This window comes from Lactuca saligna, chromosome 1 (assembly GCF_052625555.1).
Source record: "Lactuca saligna cultivar CGN05327 chromosome 1, ASM5262555v1, whole genome shotgun sequence".
NCBI classification, from domain to species: domain Eukaryota; kingdom Viridiplantae; phylum Streptophyta; class Magnoliopsida; order Asterales; family Asteraceae; genus Lactuca; species Lactuca saligna.
The window spans coordinates 108,830,668-108,848,232 of record NC_136417.1 but is presented as its reverse complement, the minus strand read 5'-3'; the positions used below and the strand labels follow the sequence as shown (position 1 = coordinate 108,848,232).

The 17,565-nt window shown below is 31.4% G+C and overlaps 1 protein-coding gene across 4 annotated transcripts; it reads left to right on the top strand.

Annotated features, from left to right (window-relative positions):
* The first annotated feature begins 3,912 nt into the window (after window positions 1-3,912).
* On the top strand, window positions 3,913-17,560 carry LOC145043255 (disease resistance protein RUN1-like). 4 transcript variants are annotated; one of them, XM_078991869.1, is made up of 10 exons: window positions 3,913-4,124; window positions 8,514-9,235; window positions 11,712-12,837; window positions 12,931-13,254; window positions 13,332-14,252; window positions 14,330-14,495; window positions 14,574-14,924; window positions 15,060-15,128; window positions 16,892-16,953; window positions 17,098-17,560. In XM_078991869.1, the coding sequence occupies exons 2-8, from the start codon at window positions 8,700-8,702 to the stop codon at window positions 15,125-15,127; spliced, it is 3,492 nt and encodes a 1,163-aa protein (XP_078847995.1). In that variant the 5' UTR covers window positions 3,913-4,124; window positions 8,514-8,699; the 3' UTR covers window position 15,128; window positions 16,892-16,953; window positions 17,098-17,560. The 4 variants fall into 4 exon arrangements, with proteins under 4 accessions (XP_078847995.1, XP_078847981.1, XP_078847970.1 ...); XM_078991855.1 differs by adding an exon at window positions 16,201-16,484 and having other exon boundaries at window positions 14,330-14,924; XM_078991844.1 differs by having other exon boundaries at window positions 14,330-14,924.
* The last annotated feature ends 5 nt before the right edge of the window (window positions 17,561-17,565 follow it).

Genomic DNA, 17,565 nt, shown 5'->3' with positions numbered 1-17,565 from the left:
CAAACATTTCCATATGTGGTGTTGATGGATGCTACATATAAAACAAACAAGTATAATCTTCCTTTTCTAGAAATTGTTGGTGTCACTTCTACAAACAAGACATTTTCCATAGCCTTTGCATTCATGCATAATGAAAAATGGGCAACTATATATGGGCATTGACTTATTTGAAATTGACGATTAACGATTGTTTTTGTCCTCATGTTATTGTCACTGATAGAGATTTGACATTGATGAAAGCATGCAGAGATGTTTTTCCACAAAGTAATCATTTACTTTCTAGGTGGCATATATTCAACGATATAACAAAGAATTGTAGACAACGAATCAAACCACAAAAGACTTGGAATTTTTTTCATCTAAAGTGGACGGAGTTAGTCAAATCTCCAAGACTAAATGCATATATGCAAAATTATGCAGACCTTCAAACATTATTGTTCGAACATGAAGGTATTATTCTTATATTTGTTGAAGTCTTAATTTGTTTAACAATTATTATTAATTCATTCAAACTAATTTTTTTCACCTTTTAGATGTTTTTGATTATCTTTATACTGTTTGGTTGGGGAAGTATGCTGAAAGATTTGTATCGTTGTGGACCGACAAACATGTCAATTTTGGAAATTCAACAACAAACAGTGTCAAGAGCCAACACGCCAAGCTAAAAAAACACCTGGAATCAACGAAATGCGATTTGGAGAAATTCATATGTGTTATTGAAAAGGTTGTACAATCACAAGAAACCACTATCAAAGAAACTTTCACACGCTGCATAATCACTTATATGCCAAGGTTTAAAGATCGGATATTCGAAGTACTGCGAAAACGTGTTTCAGTGCATGTTATGGATAAAATCTTGGAAGAGCTTCATCGGTCAAAAAGATTTGTACCAACTCCTGAGAATCGTGGATGTCAATTGCGAACATGTTTTGGATTACCATGTGCTCACGAACTTGTGATGTATGTCGGTACAGGTATGTTTAATCTATTGAATTAAATTGACATTTTTATACTTATAACCACTTTATGATATTTTATCTGTTTGACTATAGGTTTACCTATTCCATTAGATTCGGTTGAACCTTTTTGGAGAAAGCTTGATTTGACACCTTCTATATCTGTGGAATATGGTGATCTTAATGTTGATCGTCGTATGCAAAGGCTTAAAGAAATATACAATAATCAACCAGATCATATCAAATACAATTATTTAAGGAGAATGGAGGAGATAACAGATCCATCAACAAATTTGATCAATGAACCTTCGGTTAAGAAAAATAATTGTGAACTCCCAAAAGTAAAGCATGTCCAACATCAAAGTCAAGCTCCTCACAGATACATTTGTTCAGACTTAAATCAGGAGCCACCACGATATAGTTCATCATTCATGGACTTGAACAATGATCCGGCCAAGCATAGTTCATTCTTCATGGGTTCATATGAGGAACCAATAGGCCAATGTTCATACAACATAGACTTAAACGAGGAACCAATAGGTGAATGTTCATACAACATAGACTTAAATGAGGAACCAATAGGGCAATGTTCATACCAGGCAGACTTGAACGAGGATCCGATAGGCTAATGTGCATACAAGATTGACTTGAACGATGAACCACCATTGGGACATAATTCATTGTTGGATGAAATTCCATCTATATTTCATTCGTACATCACACATATACAAAATGTATTGGGTGATGGAAATTGTAGTTTTCGATCAGTAGCCGTTTGTCTTGGATATAGTGAAGATTAGTGGCTTTACATCCATCAACAATTGTTAGACGAGTTATTGAGTTCATATGACGACTATACAAGAGTTTTTGTTGGATGTGATGAAGTAGTTACTTCATTGTATTTCTTTACGAAGACTAAGTCAGCACCAACAAAACATTTGATGCTTATGCTTGAGATAGGCATCTTGATAGCCAACAAGTTTGGTGTGATCGTTCAATTTTTGACCACTGAAGGCCCCGTAACTTTTTTCCTTTTTGGAGAGGTCCTAGAGAGTTTCAAAATCATCGGGTCCTTACATTTGCACTTGTGTACGCCAATCATTATGTGATGGTACAATTGGAAGGAGAATACCCAATGCCTCTGATTGCGTCATTGTGGATCCGCCACAAAGCCCCATCAACAACCCAATGATAAACTATGTATAAGTCGCGACTATAATTTTATAAGCATCTGAAACCTACTGAAATATTTTTTATGACTATAAATGATTAGTTGTTGCTTATTTTGACTCAAATTTTTGCTATGTAATATTTGAAATTTAAAAGAAAAAGATTGGTGAGGATTTGTTTATAATATATTTTTCTTGAAATTTATATCGTTGTTGTCTTATTTATCTTATAAAAATATAAGGTTGAAAATTAATAATAATATGATTAAATAATAATGTTAACAATAATAATGTAATTTTCAAAATAAATAGTATGAATAAATGGTCCAATTAAAAAAATAGTTGGATTAACATATGTAAATCACAATAATAAGTTAAATACTAAATTTTTTTACATGGATACAATAAAAGTCATATTTTACTATTTATTTATAAACTATTGTTTAAATAATAATAAGATTAATAGAAATTATTAATTGTAAGAAATAATTAATAATTGAAAAATAAAGTTAATAAAATGATTATATTATAATAAGTTAATAAATAGTAAAAGTTAGTAAAATGATTAGGTAAAGAATAACTTATAATAACTTATAGACTAGATTAAAGTGTATTAGACCAGAGTGGAGTATCCATATAACACCCTACTCATAATTATGATTTTTAGAAACTATGTTTGATATGATTTATAAAATTTTTTATCATAATTTTTGGAATGTTACAGGCTATCTCTTGAGAATTAAATTTTTATATTAGGGGTTTGGATTACTTTTTGTTTTGTATCCATTAACTCTCAATGATCGTATCTAGAGTTGCTATTAGATATTTAGATCTCATCATAATTAACATTAATCTCTTTTTAATTGTTCAAGATTAATAGCTCATCATGATTAACATTAATCTCTTTTTAATAGTTCAAGATTATCAATTTAACGATTCTTGGTAATGATGATCTTAATCATCTTATTTCAGATTTTCTACATATTGCCGATGTTTAACTTTGAAGGGTTTTAATTTTACTTTTCAAGGTATTATAAATTTTAGTTAAAATTACATGAATGATCCCTATGGTTTCTACTTCTTAAGTGATTGGTCCTTGACCCATATAAAATAACTTTTATATCATTTTTAATTTATTTTATATTTTTTTAAACTAACTTTAATTTAAAAGAAAAAAAGAGAAAATAAGTAAACCATAACTTTAATGAGATCCGATTTTGAAGAATTGCTTTTTTCACCTATGTACATGTTCAAAAACAAACAATTGAGCTAAGTACAAAGTCCTAGGCTGGGGACAAACAACACAATAAATTTAAACCACTAGGATAATCCCCATCAAAAAAATGCAAAAACTTAAGTAGTAGTGACATTTTACAAAACACATAATCCATTTTTGTAACTTTGTCTTCATAAAATAAACAAGACAAAAAATAAGAAGACACTTATGTTATTAAGGATAAATATATTCCAAACAAAACAAAATTATAAAACATAAAGGATTTTTATTTTTTAATCCATTTAAATACAAACAATCTAAATCCAAATCATATTCAAAATCCAATTAAAACAATTTATGAATCCAAACATCTTGAATTCTTATAATTAGTTTAAAGGAGGGATTGACGGGTTTTGCCGCGTGTTTACTTTTCCGCAAGACTAATTCCTTTTTTTATTTTTTAATCAACTAATGTGCAAATTTTGGTCGTTGGCGTTGACTTATATTTGAGGGCCATAATATATTAAAAGCCCAGCAATCTTTGAATAAAAGCATCAATTATTCAGTGCAATAGCTATTCGTTTCTTTTCTGATTCTGTTTTACTCAAACAGATTTCGTCTCCCATCTTTCGTCTACCTTCCTTCATCGTCGACACTCGCCATTTACAGGCCGGCTCACCTCCGCCCGCTCTGTGCTTTTCACCTGTCATCCTTCACTGTCGCTTTGCGGTTGGCTCTTACTCTATTCTGTCGCTTCATGTCTGGTTATCATTCTGTATGCAGGTAACTGTGACGACACATTTTTACAAGTTAGTTTTACATGTTGTTACACTATTTTATCTTATCAATCATAAAATTAGATCATAATCATTTGTTTGTTCATTAACAGCTGATTGTGGTTTCAATTATTTGAATTTCTTTTGTTGATTTTTTCTACATCAATTAGGGAGGGTTAACTCCTCTCTATTTGGTATTTGATTTTAAAAATGATAAATTGGGTGGTAAATATGCTACTGACCTGTTGAAGCCAGATTGTAAGAACTTTTAGGCGTTATATTCTATGAATAAAATTAGGATTTTGTTAGTGGAGAGTCTAGATCTATGTCGATTAATGTATGCACCATTTGTTTGCAAGGGATAAAGTCATTGGAGTCCATGTACTCTTTACTTTTGGTTGAAAATGCGGTTCATGTATTTTTGTTAACCAATAAAAAAACTTAAAAATCAAATAGGATGTTTAAATGGAAAATTTGGGTGTCTTTTTAGCCAACCCCATTCAAAATGTAAAGGGGTTAACCGGTTACCCTTGACAATGTTTGTGTCCACGTGACAATGAGATGGCATCCACATGGCCTTTGACAATGAAAAGTCACTTTATTATTATTATTATTATTATTATTATTATTATTATTATTTATCTTCCACCTTACACCACCACTATCTCTCATCACCTTCTTCCTAACCTACTCTCCACCATCCACCACCGCCGCCCTTCAATATTTAAACCCTTTTTCTCTTTGTGTTCCATTGTTACAGAGATGCTGCAGATTCTAGAAACAAAAGGGACAATGAAAAGCGTTGATGCTTGTTTTATTTCCTATTGTGGTGATAATAAGCTCAACTATAAGTATCCAGAACATGATACTAATGTTCTTTCTAAAAATAAAAATAAAGACACGGGAAAGTGAATTAGAAGGATTTTCTTCATGTGACCGAGTTTACAAAAAAATGTATTCTCCCTTATTAGTATGTATGAAAGAAAGGGAACATTAAAGATCATTAGGTACTTCAATATACATATTTTTATCTATAGATTTTCGGTATTTCCAAGGTATATATGGTCATGTCGCCAGCCACCCATTTCCACCATGTGAGAGATGCCTGCATCTCACTTTGACATTACATCACTTTGACATTGCATCGAACACCTAGTGGGCGATCACTAAAGTTACCAAAAGACTAGATAAACTGTTAGAAGTTTCAGTATAAATATTATATTTTTACTAACTTTGAAAAACTATAAATATATACATATGTTGTATATATAATATACTCCAAGTGGGTTTGTGCTCTTCTCCATGAGATCTTCGAAATGATATATTGTATATCCAAAATGGAGTATATATGAATGAGATATCGATGCTCAAATATGAGTATTCGAGAATAGAAGTTAGCAAGTCAGGTGGGTGTGGGAATGAGTCCAACATTGGTAGAAAGACCGTACCAATGTGAGTTTATAGGCTTGAATCTATGATAGGTTTACAAGCTTGTATATATGGTTTTACTCCAACTCATACATGCGCGTACCAAATTGTTTCTCTGAAAACAAGGGTAGTGCTCACCGACCAACATCCTTGTTTAAGGTTTAGGCATCATTGGTGTACATGAGAACATGAAGAGTGCCTGTCACATACCAAATTTTTGGATGTTTCCAGACCCATCCAGAGAACGTTACAACAATAAAGGATGCTCTAGAAAAATCTAGTACATACTAGAAGATTTCATAATATTATAGAATGTTGCGGAAAATAGAGGAACATTTTAGAATGCCCTAGAAGACATTGGAAGGGTCAAGCATATCCTAGAAAATAGTAGAAGGTTTTAGAATATAATGCCAAATCTCGTAGGAGTTTGACGTGGAATACCCATGAAAATCGTAGAATGTGAAGGCACCATTAACGTGGTAGATGTGCCCATGGATGACTATATCATGATATCAGGAATGGAATTCCTAGATGGAGTACGCCATTCGAAAATTACAATACCATGCATATCACTAAAGGTTCAATCATTCATATTGTACCTTTGATAAAAAGCAGAACAAGGTCCCAAACATTATCAACCATGTAACTAGACAAAGGACCCAAGAAGGTTGGGAAGATAAAGAAGTACAATACAGTAACTAATAAGAAGGAATGACACAAAAATGATTGGTGGTCATAACAATCAATTCAAGAGGCATGAAGGACCAAACGGTGTAGTTCAAGGGTTTACATGTTAGTGCATGACAAAATCAGAATCCAACTTGAGAATCTACCCAATATTCCACGATGCTGATATTGGAAAGTTCTAGAACATAAGAGAATTCCATGGAAGAGTATGCAACATTCCAGAACATGTTTGAAGAACCAAGAAAGTCCTAGACCTGTCTAGGACATCAAAGAATGGTCTAGAATAATACGGAAGCCATTTAAATAGGGGAGAGGTTATTGGTACTATCCATCAATAGTTGTCTTGTAAAATAAAGACTTTGAACTAATATACCTAATTGTTTCCATTGTATTTAGCCTTAGTTGCTTGTTTTCTAGTTTGTTAATATATCATCAGGAGATAAATTAACTTAACTTAGCCACAAGTATGCTAAGCGCCACACGATATTGACTTGTAGAATGAGTCAACCCATGACATCTTGTAGGAAATGGTGGTGTATGCTTTAGTTAGGTTGGGTATAATAGGTCTAGCATATTTGGGGTTTTCCCTTTTAAAAAAGCCATATGGAATAGGTAATTTCTAATAGTTAAAAAAAATTAGAAAAAAGCCATATGGAATAGATAATTTCTAATAGTTAGTTGAAAAATAAAAAAGTCATGTGGATTAGTTGTAATAGGTGAAACCGGATTCAAAATGGAGTCATTCCTCTTTTTATGACGCAAAGTAATAATTTAGGAACACTAAATACCAAAAAATATATAAATGACCTATTAAATCAAAACTAAAGAGTTGTTGGACTATAGTGAAATTATCCTATTTGCAAATTGATAATGAATTTCTTTGTAAAATTTAAGGATTAATATCACAAAACATCTTATAGTCATTTTTTTTCATATTAAACATTAACTTTATTTTTTTTCTTAAAAAAAACCTTTCATTTTTCAATTTATTCCAAATAGTCATCCGGTTTTAGACAAAACTTTTTCTGAGAAATCTCCAATTATTTTTCTGAAAAACCCTCAAATTTTTACTGTTTCTGAAAAAAAAAATCCTATGCTTTTTATCCAAAGAAAATTCTCAAATGTGAAGTTTTTTTCCGAAAAAAAAAAGAAAAAATCAGATGGTTGTTTTAGGAAAAAAGAAAGTTAAGGGTTTTTTTGGAAAAAATTGTCTAAAGCCTTAAAATCTATTAAAAATGCTAACTTGGAAAAAATTAAAAGAAAAACACAAAGACTTTTTTAGGAAAATAAAATAAAATTGAGGTTTAATCCAGAAATAAATTAAATGATAATATTTTATGATATTAACAGTAACTTTAACATGCTAATGTGGGACTAGCATGCACTTGGTAGAGGCTTTCCTTCTTAGATTGAAGGTTTCGAGTTTTAATCCATGCGTGACAAATTCGTGATACTAACTTCTAACCACTAACCCCGTCGTTAAAAAAACAGTAAATTTAACACCTATAATGTTGGTCAAAGCCTATGTAACTTGTCACTTGAGTCACCTTTGTAGCACTCCTTGTTTTAGTTGTTCTCTCAGTTGTCTTACATGAACCACGTATAATATCTACTTTCAGATGCAACTGCTTTTAGCCACTTTCTCATCTCTGTGCTTGGGTTCCTCCATTTAATAGTATTTCCATGTGGACATTGTAATTAAAAGTAGGGGTTTGTTAACTTGAAGTCATGTTCTAGGGGGTACAAAGCAAATTAAGTCATTAGATCGTTTTCGGAAAGATGTATCTCAAAATTGAAGGTGATATCTATATACTTGTGTATAAAGTGTGTTTACCCCGAAGTTTCATGTAGTACATACTTTGTAATCAAAAGCTATGAAGCCATGCGACTTGTTAGATTCAAAATCATATCATTTGGATGTATATATTCAAATTTGAAAAGATTGTTCTTGCAAAATACCAGGGTCCTACAAACAACCATTGCAAGAAATTTTTTCTTTCTTGCGTTTGGATCTTTTACTTATTTTTTCATGTCTAGTGAAATTTGGAAATTGCCAATACGTTTTTGCAATTCCTTTCGTGGGTAGTGGATCTTGTAGTTGTTTCTAGAATGGTATTTGGTGTTGATTTTTTCTAGGATTTTTTAACTTAACTTTAGATGATAATTGTTGTTTTGTTATTTACAAAATTTATTATTAAGACTATAAGGTATTGTTGTTGAGGTTATATTCTTTGATGAGACTTATGTTGCATAAGGTATTAATACTTTGGATATTTTGTAGGGACGATGTGTATGAGATCTTGTGATTGAGCCACAAGTGAGGAAAGCATGGAATTCAAATGCTTCATAGCACAATACTTACTTTCTTATGAGAGACACAAGACGTAAGCAATCAAACCAACAATCATAGCGTATTGAGATACAGAAACCGTGGGAAGGGTGAAGGGCCATCGCCCAATAACTCATAATGGTTGTTCTCTCTGAACTTTCAAAACGATCTTCATCCTCTTCATCAACTCATGGTCATATATATGACGTATTTTTAAGTTTTAGAGGTGTTGACACACGTCATAGTTTCACTAATCGCCTTTATAACGCCCTCATGGATGCCAATATCACTACCTTTTTGGATGATGAAGAGATTGAAACAGGGGAAGATCTGAAACCAGAATTGGAGAGTGCGATTAAAGCATCTAGGGCTTCTATTATCGTATTGTCGAAGAATTATGCTACTTCAACATGGTGTCTTGATGAATTGATGCTAATCCTTCAGCAACAACGTGTGACATCCAACTATATTGTAATCCCTATCTTTTATCATGTCGAGCCCACCCATGTTAGGAAGCAACAAAGTAGCTTCGGAGATGCAATGGCTAAGCATAGAGAGAAGATGCATGCAGAGACAAATTCACGTAAAAAAAGTCAATGGGCTCAAAAGATAGAGCTTTGGAATAATGCACTTAGAGAAGTTGCTAATTTAAAAGGGAAGGATGCAAATGGCAGGTAACTATATTCATACCCATATTTCCACACTCCTTTAAATTGTTTAATTAGCACATGAAAATTCAACATAAACTTCTCCTTATACATTTCAACACGTCATATTCATCAAATGTGCATATTTTTTTATGCATTTAATTTTGTAAGAATGGTAGGGCTGTTAGATTTCTTTTTGCAAAAATATATAGGGTCATGGCCCTACCTTTCTACCATCGACTTCAAGTAGTTGGGGGATCAGAGTTCATTTAAAATTACTCTATTATTTCTCGGGGCTAAATAAACATATTTAAGTCATCTTCAATAGAAACACATTAGTTTGTTTATTTTATTTAATCAAACACTTTTCATTTTTTTATTGCAAGTGCTTATGTGATAGAAATTATATTGTTTTATGTGTTAACTAAACACAAACTAATTACTATACATCAATCATACCAAATACAATCTAATCATAAGTTTATTTTTCAAAATTAATAAAACTAATTTAATATTAATTATCTTATTTATTATATATATTTTTAATGAGGGTTACTAAAATAATACTAACACTAAAAGCAATAGTTTATAATAATAATAGAATTGGTCACGAAGCTTATATAAACAGAGTCATTTATGCTAGATGTTGTTTATCTATTTTCAAACTTAAATTTTTTATGATGATGATTATTTATATTAATGAGATTTAAAATATAAAATTTAATTTTTATCAATAAAGTTCTCTTTCCTTTGATTTATCAAAATTATTAAATTGAATTTGATAAAAGTGCTCATAAAATTTATAAGAAAAATTAGGTTAAACAATTTAAGATAAACCCTTCTTCCAAAATTGCCATATAGTTGATAAGTAATATTTTTTTCACTTTATTTTAACAAAAATAATAATTAAATTGGTTTTTATTATATTTCAAAAGAAATAAAAATATTAAATAAGTATTTTCTAGTTAAAAAGTTGACTTTTATAGACTAAAAACATATTTATATGTTGTTTCTTTGAAAATATCAAAATAAATAATAATAATAATAATAATAATAATAATAATAATACTATTATTATTATTATTATTATTATTATTATTATTATTATTATTATTAGTAGTAGTAGTAGTATTTTTTATTTTTGCTTTAATTTAAGGATACAAAGGAGATTCTTTAATGTTATTGTTTATTAAAATATATATATAAACATTAACTCCATATACTTTAGATAAAAGTTAAATATACAAATATAATAAAGATATAAATAAGATTGTTTATATAAAGGATACAAAGTAAATATTTAAATATGTAATTTAATATAAAGGATACAAAGGTAACATACGATTAATTTAAAGGTGTAAACCTAAAAATATGACAGGGGTCAGAAGTGAAACTATATGGAATCGATTAAGGTTATCAAAATCCTACATATGATCGTTTTTGGATCTGTAAAATCGGGATTGGGATCTTAAGATCCCACAAAATAAAATATAATTTTAACTTATAATTTTATAACATGAAAAAGTTCTCAAAATTTAGTTTTCGTTCAATAACTATATAAAATCCAAAACATTAGTCACAACTCACAATACCAAATGATAAATAGTAAACTGATAAATTGTAAAAAGCTGGTTAAAAGACATCAAGTGCAATTTTTTTTTCCAAACAATAAAAATAAAAAATTTCAAGGGAAAGTAAGATTGGATCGGATCCTGAATCTACAATCCTACCTACGATGGTAAGATCCTACCGGTGACGATAACCTAAATACTACCATACTCGTTTTTCATACTACAGTTAAGATCACAATTTTGATAACCTTGAAATCTATGGTCAATGGTGGGGCCACCTCCCATTTTTGCAAATAGTATTCTAACAATCACATTTTTGCAAACATATTATTCTTACAAAAAAGAAAAAACAATTAAACTATCCTGCTAATTTTAATATGTGTCCTATGCATCTATTATTTTATCAAAATTAGTTCATGTAGGTAGATCATTTTAATGATTTTATATGAATATGATTTTAATTAATAAACCATAATTTTGAACAATTGTAATGCATGTACTATTTTTATATTATTCTACTGTCAAACTATATCATCTTTTATTATGATATATTAATGCTTTTACTTGTAAGTATTAAAGATTAAGTTATAACTATTCACTGACATTGTATTCATATTCATGCAAAACCATGTTGAGATTTAATTTTGATGGTTCTGTAGAAACACAATGAGCTTTGGTGCTCAGTTAATGAAATCTTGTATTACATTGGTGGCTCTGTTCTTATTAATAGATGATAACTGTGAGTTTGTATATTAAATGCTTAATTACATGGTTAGGAGTGCAAATACGATAATAGTTATGACATGAAAAACTTAATTATATAATAGCTTAATATGATATAATTTTGATTTGGTTCATTTGAAAATTAAATCTGCAGTATGGCATGTTAGTTGTTTGGGTTATGTTTTGATTTTATTAAAATCAAATTGCAGGTTTGAGGTAGAGTTTATTGATGAAGTTGTTAAGGACATCTTTCGTAGATTACGTATATCTTCAAGGTTTCCACTACCACAACTTATTGGGATGGAGGATTCCATTAACTTCGTCACTTCATGGTTGAAAGATGTATCCTCATGTACAACTGATATACTCAATATCTTGGGTATGAGTGGGATCGGGAAGACATCTTTATCTAAATATGTATATGCATTACATTCTCATGAATTTGACACAAGCAGCTTCATTGAAGATATTAGTAGGAAATGTGATGAAAAATATAATGGGGTGCTTGATGTACAAAAACAACTATGTGATGACATTTCAAAACCAAGTTCTATTCAAGTTCTTGATGATTCTATATACACCTCAATGATAGAGAATGTAGTGGCCCGTAAAAAGGTGTTTCTAGTTCTTGATGATATTGGTAGTCTCGATCAATTAGATGCGTTACTTGGAAGTAAAGGTTTTCATCCTGGAACCAAAATCATAATAACAACAAAAGATGCATGGTTGACAAAAAGTTGTTCATTATTCAAAACGAACTTTAAACCTAAGTATGCACAATACAAGCTTGAAGGCTTATCTAAGACTGAATCACAAAAACTATTGTGTTATCATGCATTTATGCGCAATGATCCTGAGGCAGGTTATGAAGAGGTCTCAGAAAAACTTGTGAAGTATTGTGAAGGACATCCAATGGCTCTTAAAGTTTTGGGTAGATCTCTACATAATCGAGATGTGACTTATTGGGAGGGGTGCATAGATACACTAAAGAAAGAAAATGATTCACCTATAAATAATGTCTTGAAAACGAGCTTTGACTCGTTGTCATCAAAAAATGAAAAGGATTTGTTTAAGCATATTGCTTGTATTTTTGTTGGAATGGATAGAAATTATACCATAACAATATTAGAGGCATGTGATATGGAAACAACAACTGGGATCACTAATCTCATCGACAAATGCCTTCTTAGTATTGGATGGAATAATGAATTGATGATGCATGAGTTGGTTCAAGAGATGGGAAGATTTGTGGTACGTGAGGAATCAATTAACAAGCCTTGGAAACGAAGTCGAATATGGGGCTATGAGTCATTTGAAGTGTTGAAACAAAAAAAGGTAAGATGTCATGTACAGTTGTTTAAAGCATTTTGTATTTCTATATACATGTCTAACATTTTAAAATTATTTTTGCATCCCCTGTTTTGTTAGGGTACGGAAAATGTTCTAGGCCTCACCCTTGACATGGAAATGCTTGAGAAAGAGAAGTTACATGGACCAATCGAGTTGAAAACAGATGCATTGAGTAAGATGGATAGATTAATGCTTTTACAACTCAATTATGTGCAAATAACCGGCTCTTACAAGAACTTTCCAGAAGAATTAAGATGGTTGTGTATGCATGGGTTCCCGTTGAAGTCTCTACCTTCAGACTTACCAATGGAGAATGTGGTTGCACTTGACATGTCATATAGCAATATTGAATCATTTGAGATTTGTTATCACTATCCAGAACGACTTCATAAGAGGCCAAAGGTAACTTATCTTCATGTATTACTCTTCTAGTTTGAGTTGATAAAATTCACTACTATTCTAACTTATCTCAATTTCAGCAATTAATTGGATCGTGCTCAAAAGATAAATGTTTGCTTGGATCGTTGAAGATTCTTAATTTAAGTTTCTGTGAAGAGCTTCAGAGTCTTCTTGGTTTTGACCACATCCCTAAACTTGAGAGATTAATACTTAAAGGTTGTATTGGCATGCTTGATGTTTGTGAATCACTTGAGCAATGTCTTGAACTTGTTTTCGTTGATCTAAGCTACTGCAACAAGCTAGGAAAACTTCCAAGCATCATAGGCATGTTGAAGAAGGTTGAAACACTTTTGCTAGAGGGTTGTAATCTTGGTGAATCTAGAATAGAAATTGTAGGTATGGATTCACCAGAAATAAGCAAGGCTAACAAAATTGGCATAAACACAATAACTTCTTCCTCCACTGTTTTGGAGGCTATACCAAGTTATTCAAAGTTATTTGCGATTTCTTTACCGAGATATTTAGTAAGCCTATTACTTAAGAATAATAATCTGTCCATTGAATCTTTTCCATTGGACTTCAGTTGCCTAGCCATGTTAAAGGAATTAAATCTAGATGAAAATCCTATTGTTTCCCTACCTAGTTGTGTGAGAAGCCTTCCTAGGCTTCAGACACTTGGTATGAAAAATTGTAATATGCTTATGTCAGTCGAGCATCCTCCACATACACTCACCCATTTGAACCTTGATTCTCATTCTAATAATCCTTTGCTACAAAAAGTTCTATTTGATCAAAAAATGTCCCCACTCCAGTTCTTTCTAGGACGTATGATCTTGGCACTTTCATCGTTTGAATTTGAAGGTATGGTCAAAATCCAACCAATGGCAGCTATTGACGAAAAGGTATTACATTGTTTGGGCTGGACTAACCTAGACTTCCTTAATGGAAGCCACACGACAACTTCTGTTGAATATAGAGAATCAGAGGAATCTGAGATACAGGTTTGGTCTAGTTAGCTATATGTCCTTGTGAATATGTGTGTATATATATAATTAATGAAGGTGGTTGTATTTGGCAGATGTATTATGAATTTGGAATATTCAGCACAAGTTATTGGGGTAAAGAGATGCCGAATTGGATAACAGATAAAAGCATTGGGCCATCAATATCATTTACAGTCCCATTATCTCCGAAGAAGCTCACAGGATTAAATTGCTGCTGTATGCTGACAAAATTAGGAGAAGGTATTGTCGTTGATTTACCGGTGATCAAAATTAGTAATTTAACAAAGAATCTCACCTGGATATATAAAAATTACATAGGTAGTGTATTCGATACTGATGGAGAGTGTGTGTCATTGTTAAGTCATTGGATGTTTGGGATGAATGAGATGGAATATGGTGACCACATTACTATTAATATCCTGAGGGAGAAACCAGATGTTTTTTCTTATAAATTTAGAATTGAGTGTGGGGTGAGTTTTGTGTATGATGATGAAGACATAGATAAAGAAGAAGATGTGTTGAGTTATTACAAGTCATGGAATCACATCATTGGTGGAGATCTTTCTGGATTTCAGTTAACAACCGGAGAATACATCCTAAGAAAAGATCGAATGTTGCGGTCTTTCATGGATATAGATTATTTGTGTGGAGATGGTGCCCAATTTAAAGGTAGATATCATTCTTATGCATTGCATTTTATCTAGATCTGAAAGATACTAAAATGATAAAGTTTTGATGGTAAATAATTCATGCTTTGGTTTTCTGCAACCAATTTCAAATCTTTAATCTATTTCTTTTCATTAGATGAGAAAGTGGATTTCATAGCTCTCTCTCAAAGGAACTCTGGTCATTTACCTGAGGATGGGCCCTAAGGTACTTTATATCCCAAAAACCCTTTTCCTGTCACATAATACAAGAACAAACAAATCAACTGTCTTTTAGGTTTGTTTTTATGTTTTCTAATGACATTGAAGGTTCTTTTTTTAGTGTTTTTTTTCTCAAAGAGTTGGATCTTCCAAGCGTTCATGTTCAAAAGTTATCCAATACTCGGTTGGATGCATTCTTTTTATATATATTTTATATTTATCTTCTCCACCAAAAAACACAGCCCATTGCACTACGTAGCTGATCATAAGACACATTTCTTTGCATTAATAAACTGATCTTATTCTCAAAATTTACCAATAGATATTTAAATCATTAGAAGGAAAAAACAAGTTACATATGCACTTCCTGATAAGTTTTTTCCAATATGAACTTATGTGTCTAAAAAAGCCGCTATATATCTACCTCTCGTATATATGTTCGATGTCTACACAAGTTCCTTTAAGCTTCCATCCGTCTATATCCTTTGAGATGCTTAAAATTTTGACTAAAACTTTACAAGATACAATCAGACAAGGAAAAAAAGGATCTGAGAGCTAATCAAAATAATGGGAAAGTTGAATGTTCCATTTTATGTTGGTGTAGTAATTTACTTTCTTGAAGAAAAAAATGAACACAAACATTTCTTTTAATATATACAACATATTATAAAAAGAATCACCTACAGAGTAAAATCCTTGGGAGCATGATAATGAGGGTATGCAACTTTACTTATTTAAACCATATTCTTTTTTTTTTTTGAACCGGCAAATCTAATCTATCCTAAGCTAACAACACCTATTCCACCTATGTCCACAAGGGGACTTGAACCCTCGACCTCAAAGAGGGAGGGCACCACCTGATACCGTTGGGCTACAAGCCCTTTGGTATTTAAACCATATTCATTTTGACATAAAAACTACACATTCAGTTGTACTTCAAAAAGAAAATATGAAGAGGTTGCAAGGGGGTAAAATTACTTGCTCTCCATGTTTATTGCTCTGCACAGTGTTAATTTAATAAAATAGCTTCCTCCCTTTTACTATCAATGAGTTGCATGTCTTTTCTGTTTTTTATTCAGGACACCAACAAAAATCACAACGTAGCATGTGTGTTCCATCTCCTACAGTTCCCAGTCCTCTTGTAGGCAAATGAATTAATCTAACAATTAACTTAAGGCTAAATGCAAGAAATAGAAACGTACTTTCAATTATCTGTGGAGTGCAAAAGAACAATTATCAGAATCTATGGAAAATGCACCAGAAAGCCAAAGTGCATCACTAGATTGTACTGTACAACACAATAACAAATTCTTGGAGGACTTTTTGGCTCATGGTTGCTGCTGTTACTCGAAGTTGCCACTTAGTTAAGTAATCTTTATCCAATATAACTTAAGAAGACGTTTTCTAGTTGTCAAAAGTTTCACATTTCATGACTACATGGCATGGCCAATTTGACGATATTTGTGAAAAATAGCTTGTAGTAAGGGGTCGTTTTCTGATGTGTCATTCGATTCGAATGGTTGTTTGCTGGGTTACACATTGTTTGATTGTTCATTTATTGGAAGTGTTTGATCATCCATTTTCCATTGTAAATGGTCTTTCTTGGGTTTATAAATAAGGTGTGTTGGACAATCTACTCAACAAATAATATGTTTATGATGCTTTATGTGTATAGTGTATTGGTTGTTGAGTATTTTATTGATTTGTTATTCTTTTTTATCATTGGTTGTTGATATCCTCTTTTTTGTTTGTATAAAAAATCATAATCAGGTTTGTTCTGTTTTGTGGAGACAATATGTGTGCATGCTGGTGTTGGAATTCATCAACATGAGGTAGTTATCTGATATGTCTTTAGAATCATATTTTTTTCTCCTCTGTGGAGGCAATATGTCGTAAGTATTAGCTAGCTAATTGAGTTTTGTGATCTTTTTGGTTTAATGTTGTTTTTGTTTGTTTGTTTGTTTGATCATGACAAGGGAGTGTGTTTATAGTACTCATGAGAATGATATGGAAGTCCAATGGATTAGGATTACTGAAAGGATGAAACACATATGTCAATAAATTTGTCAACGGAGCCTGGTATGGAAGTTCAATGGATTGGTCAAAGGATGAAACACATATATATCAATGGATTGGTCAAATGACGAAACATATATGCCTTTGTTCTTCATATTTTTTTTCCAAACACATATCTATATTGTTTAATGTGAAGGATGAAACACATATGTCTTTGTTCTTGATAATTTTTCCCTATTGAATATGGTAATTGGTAAATAGGAAATAGTGGAAAGAATTAAGACAATTTAAATTGTTTTTTTAGTGTTTGTTGTCATTGTTTTGGTGTGGTTTTTGTAACACTTAATACAAGATTTGTTCATCAATCATCATATGTTGTAAATTTTTGTAATTTTGAAACAGTTAGAAACCGTATATTACTAATATGT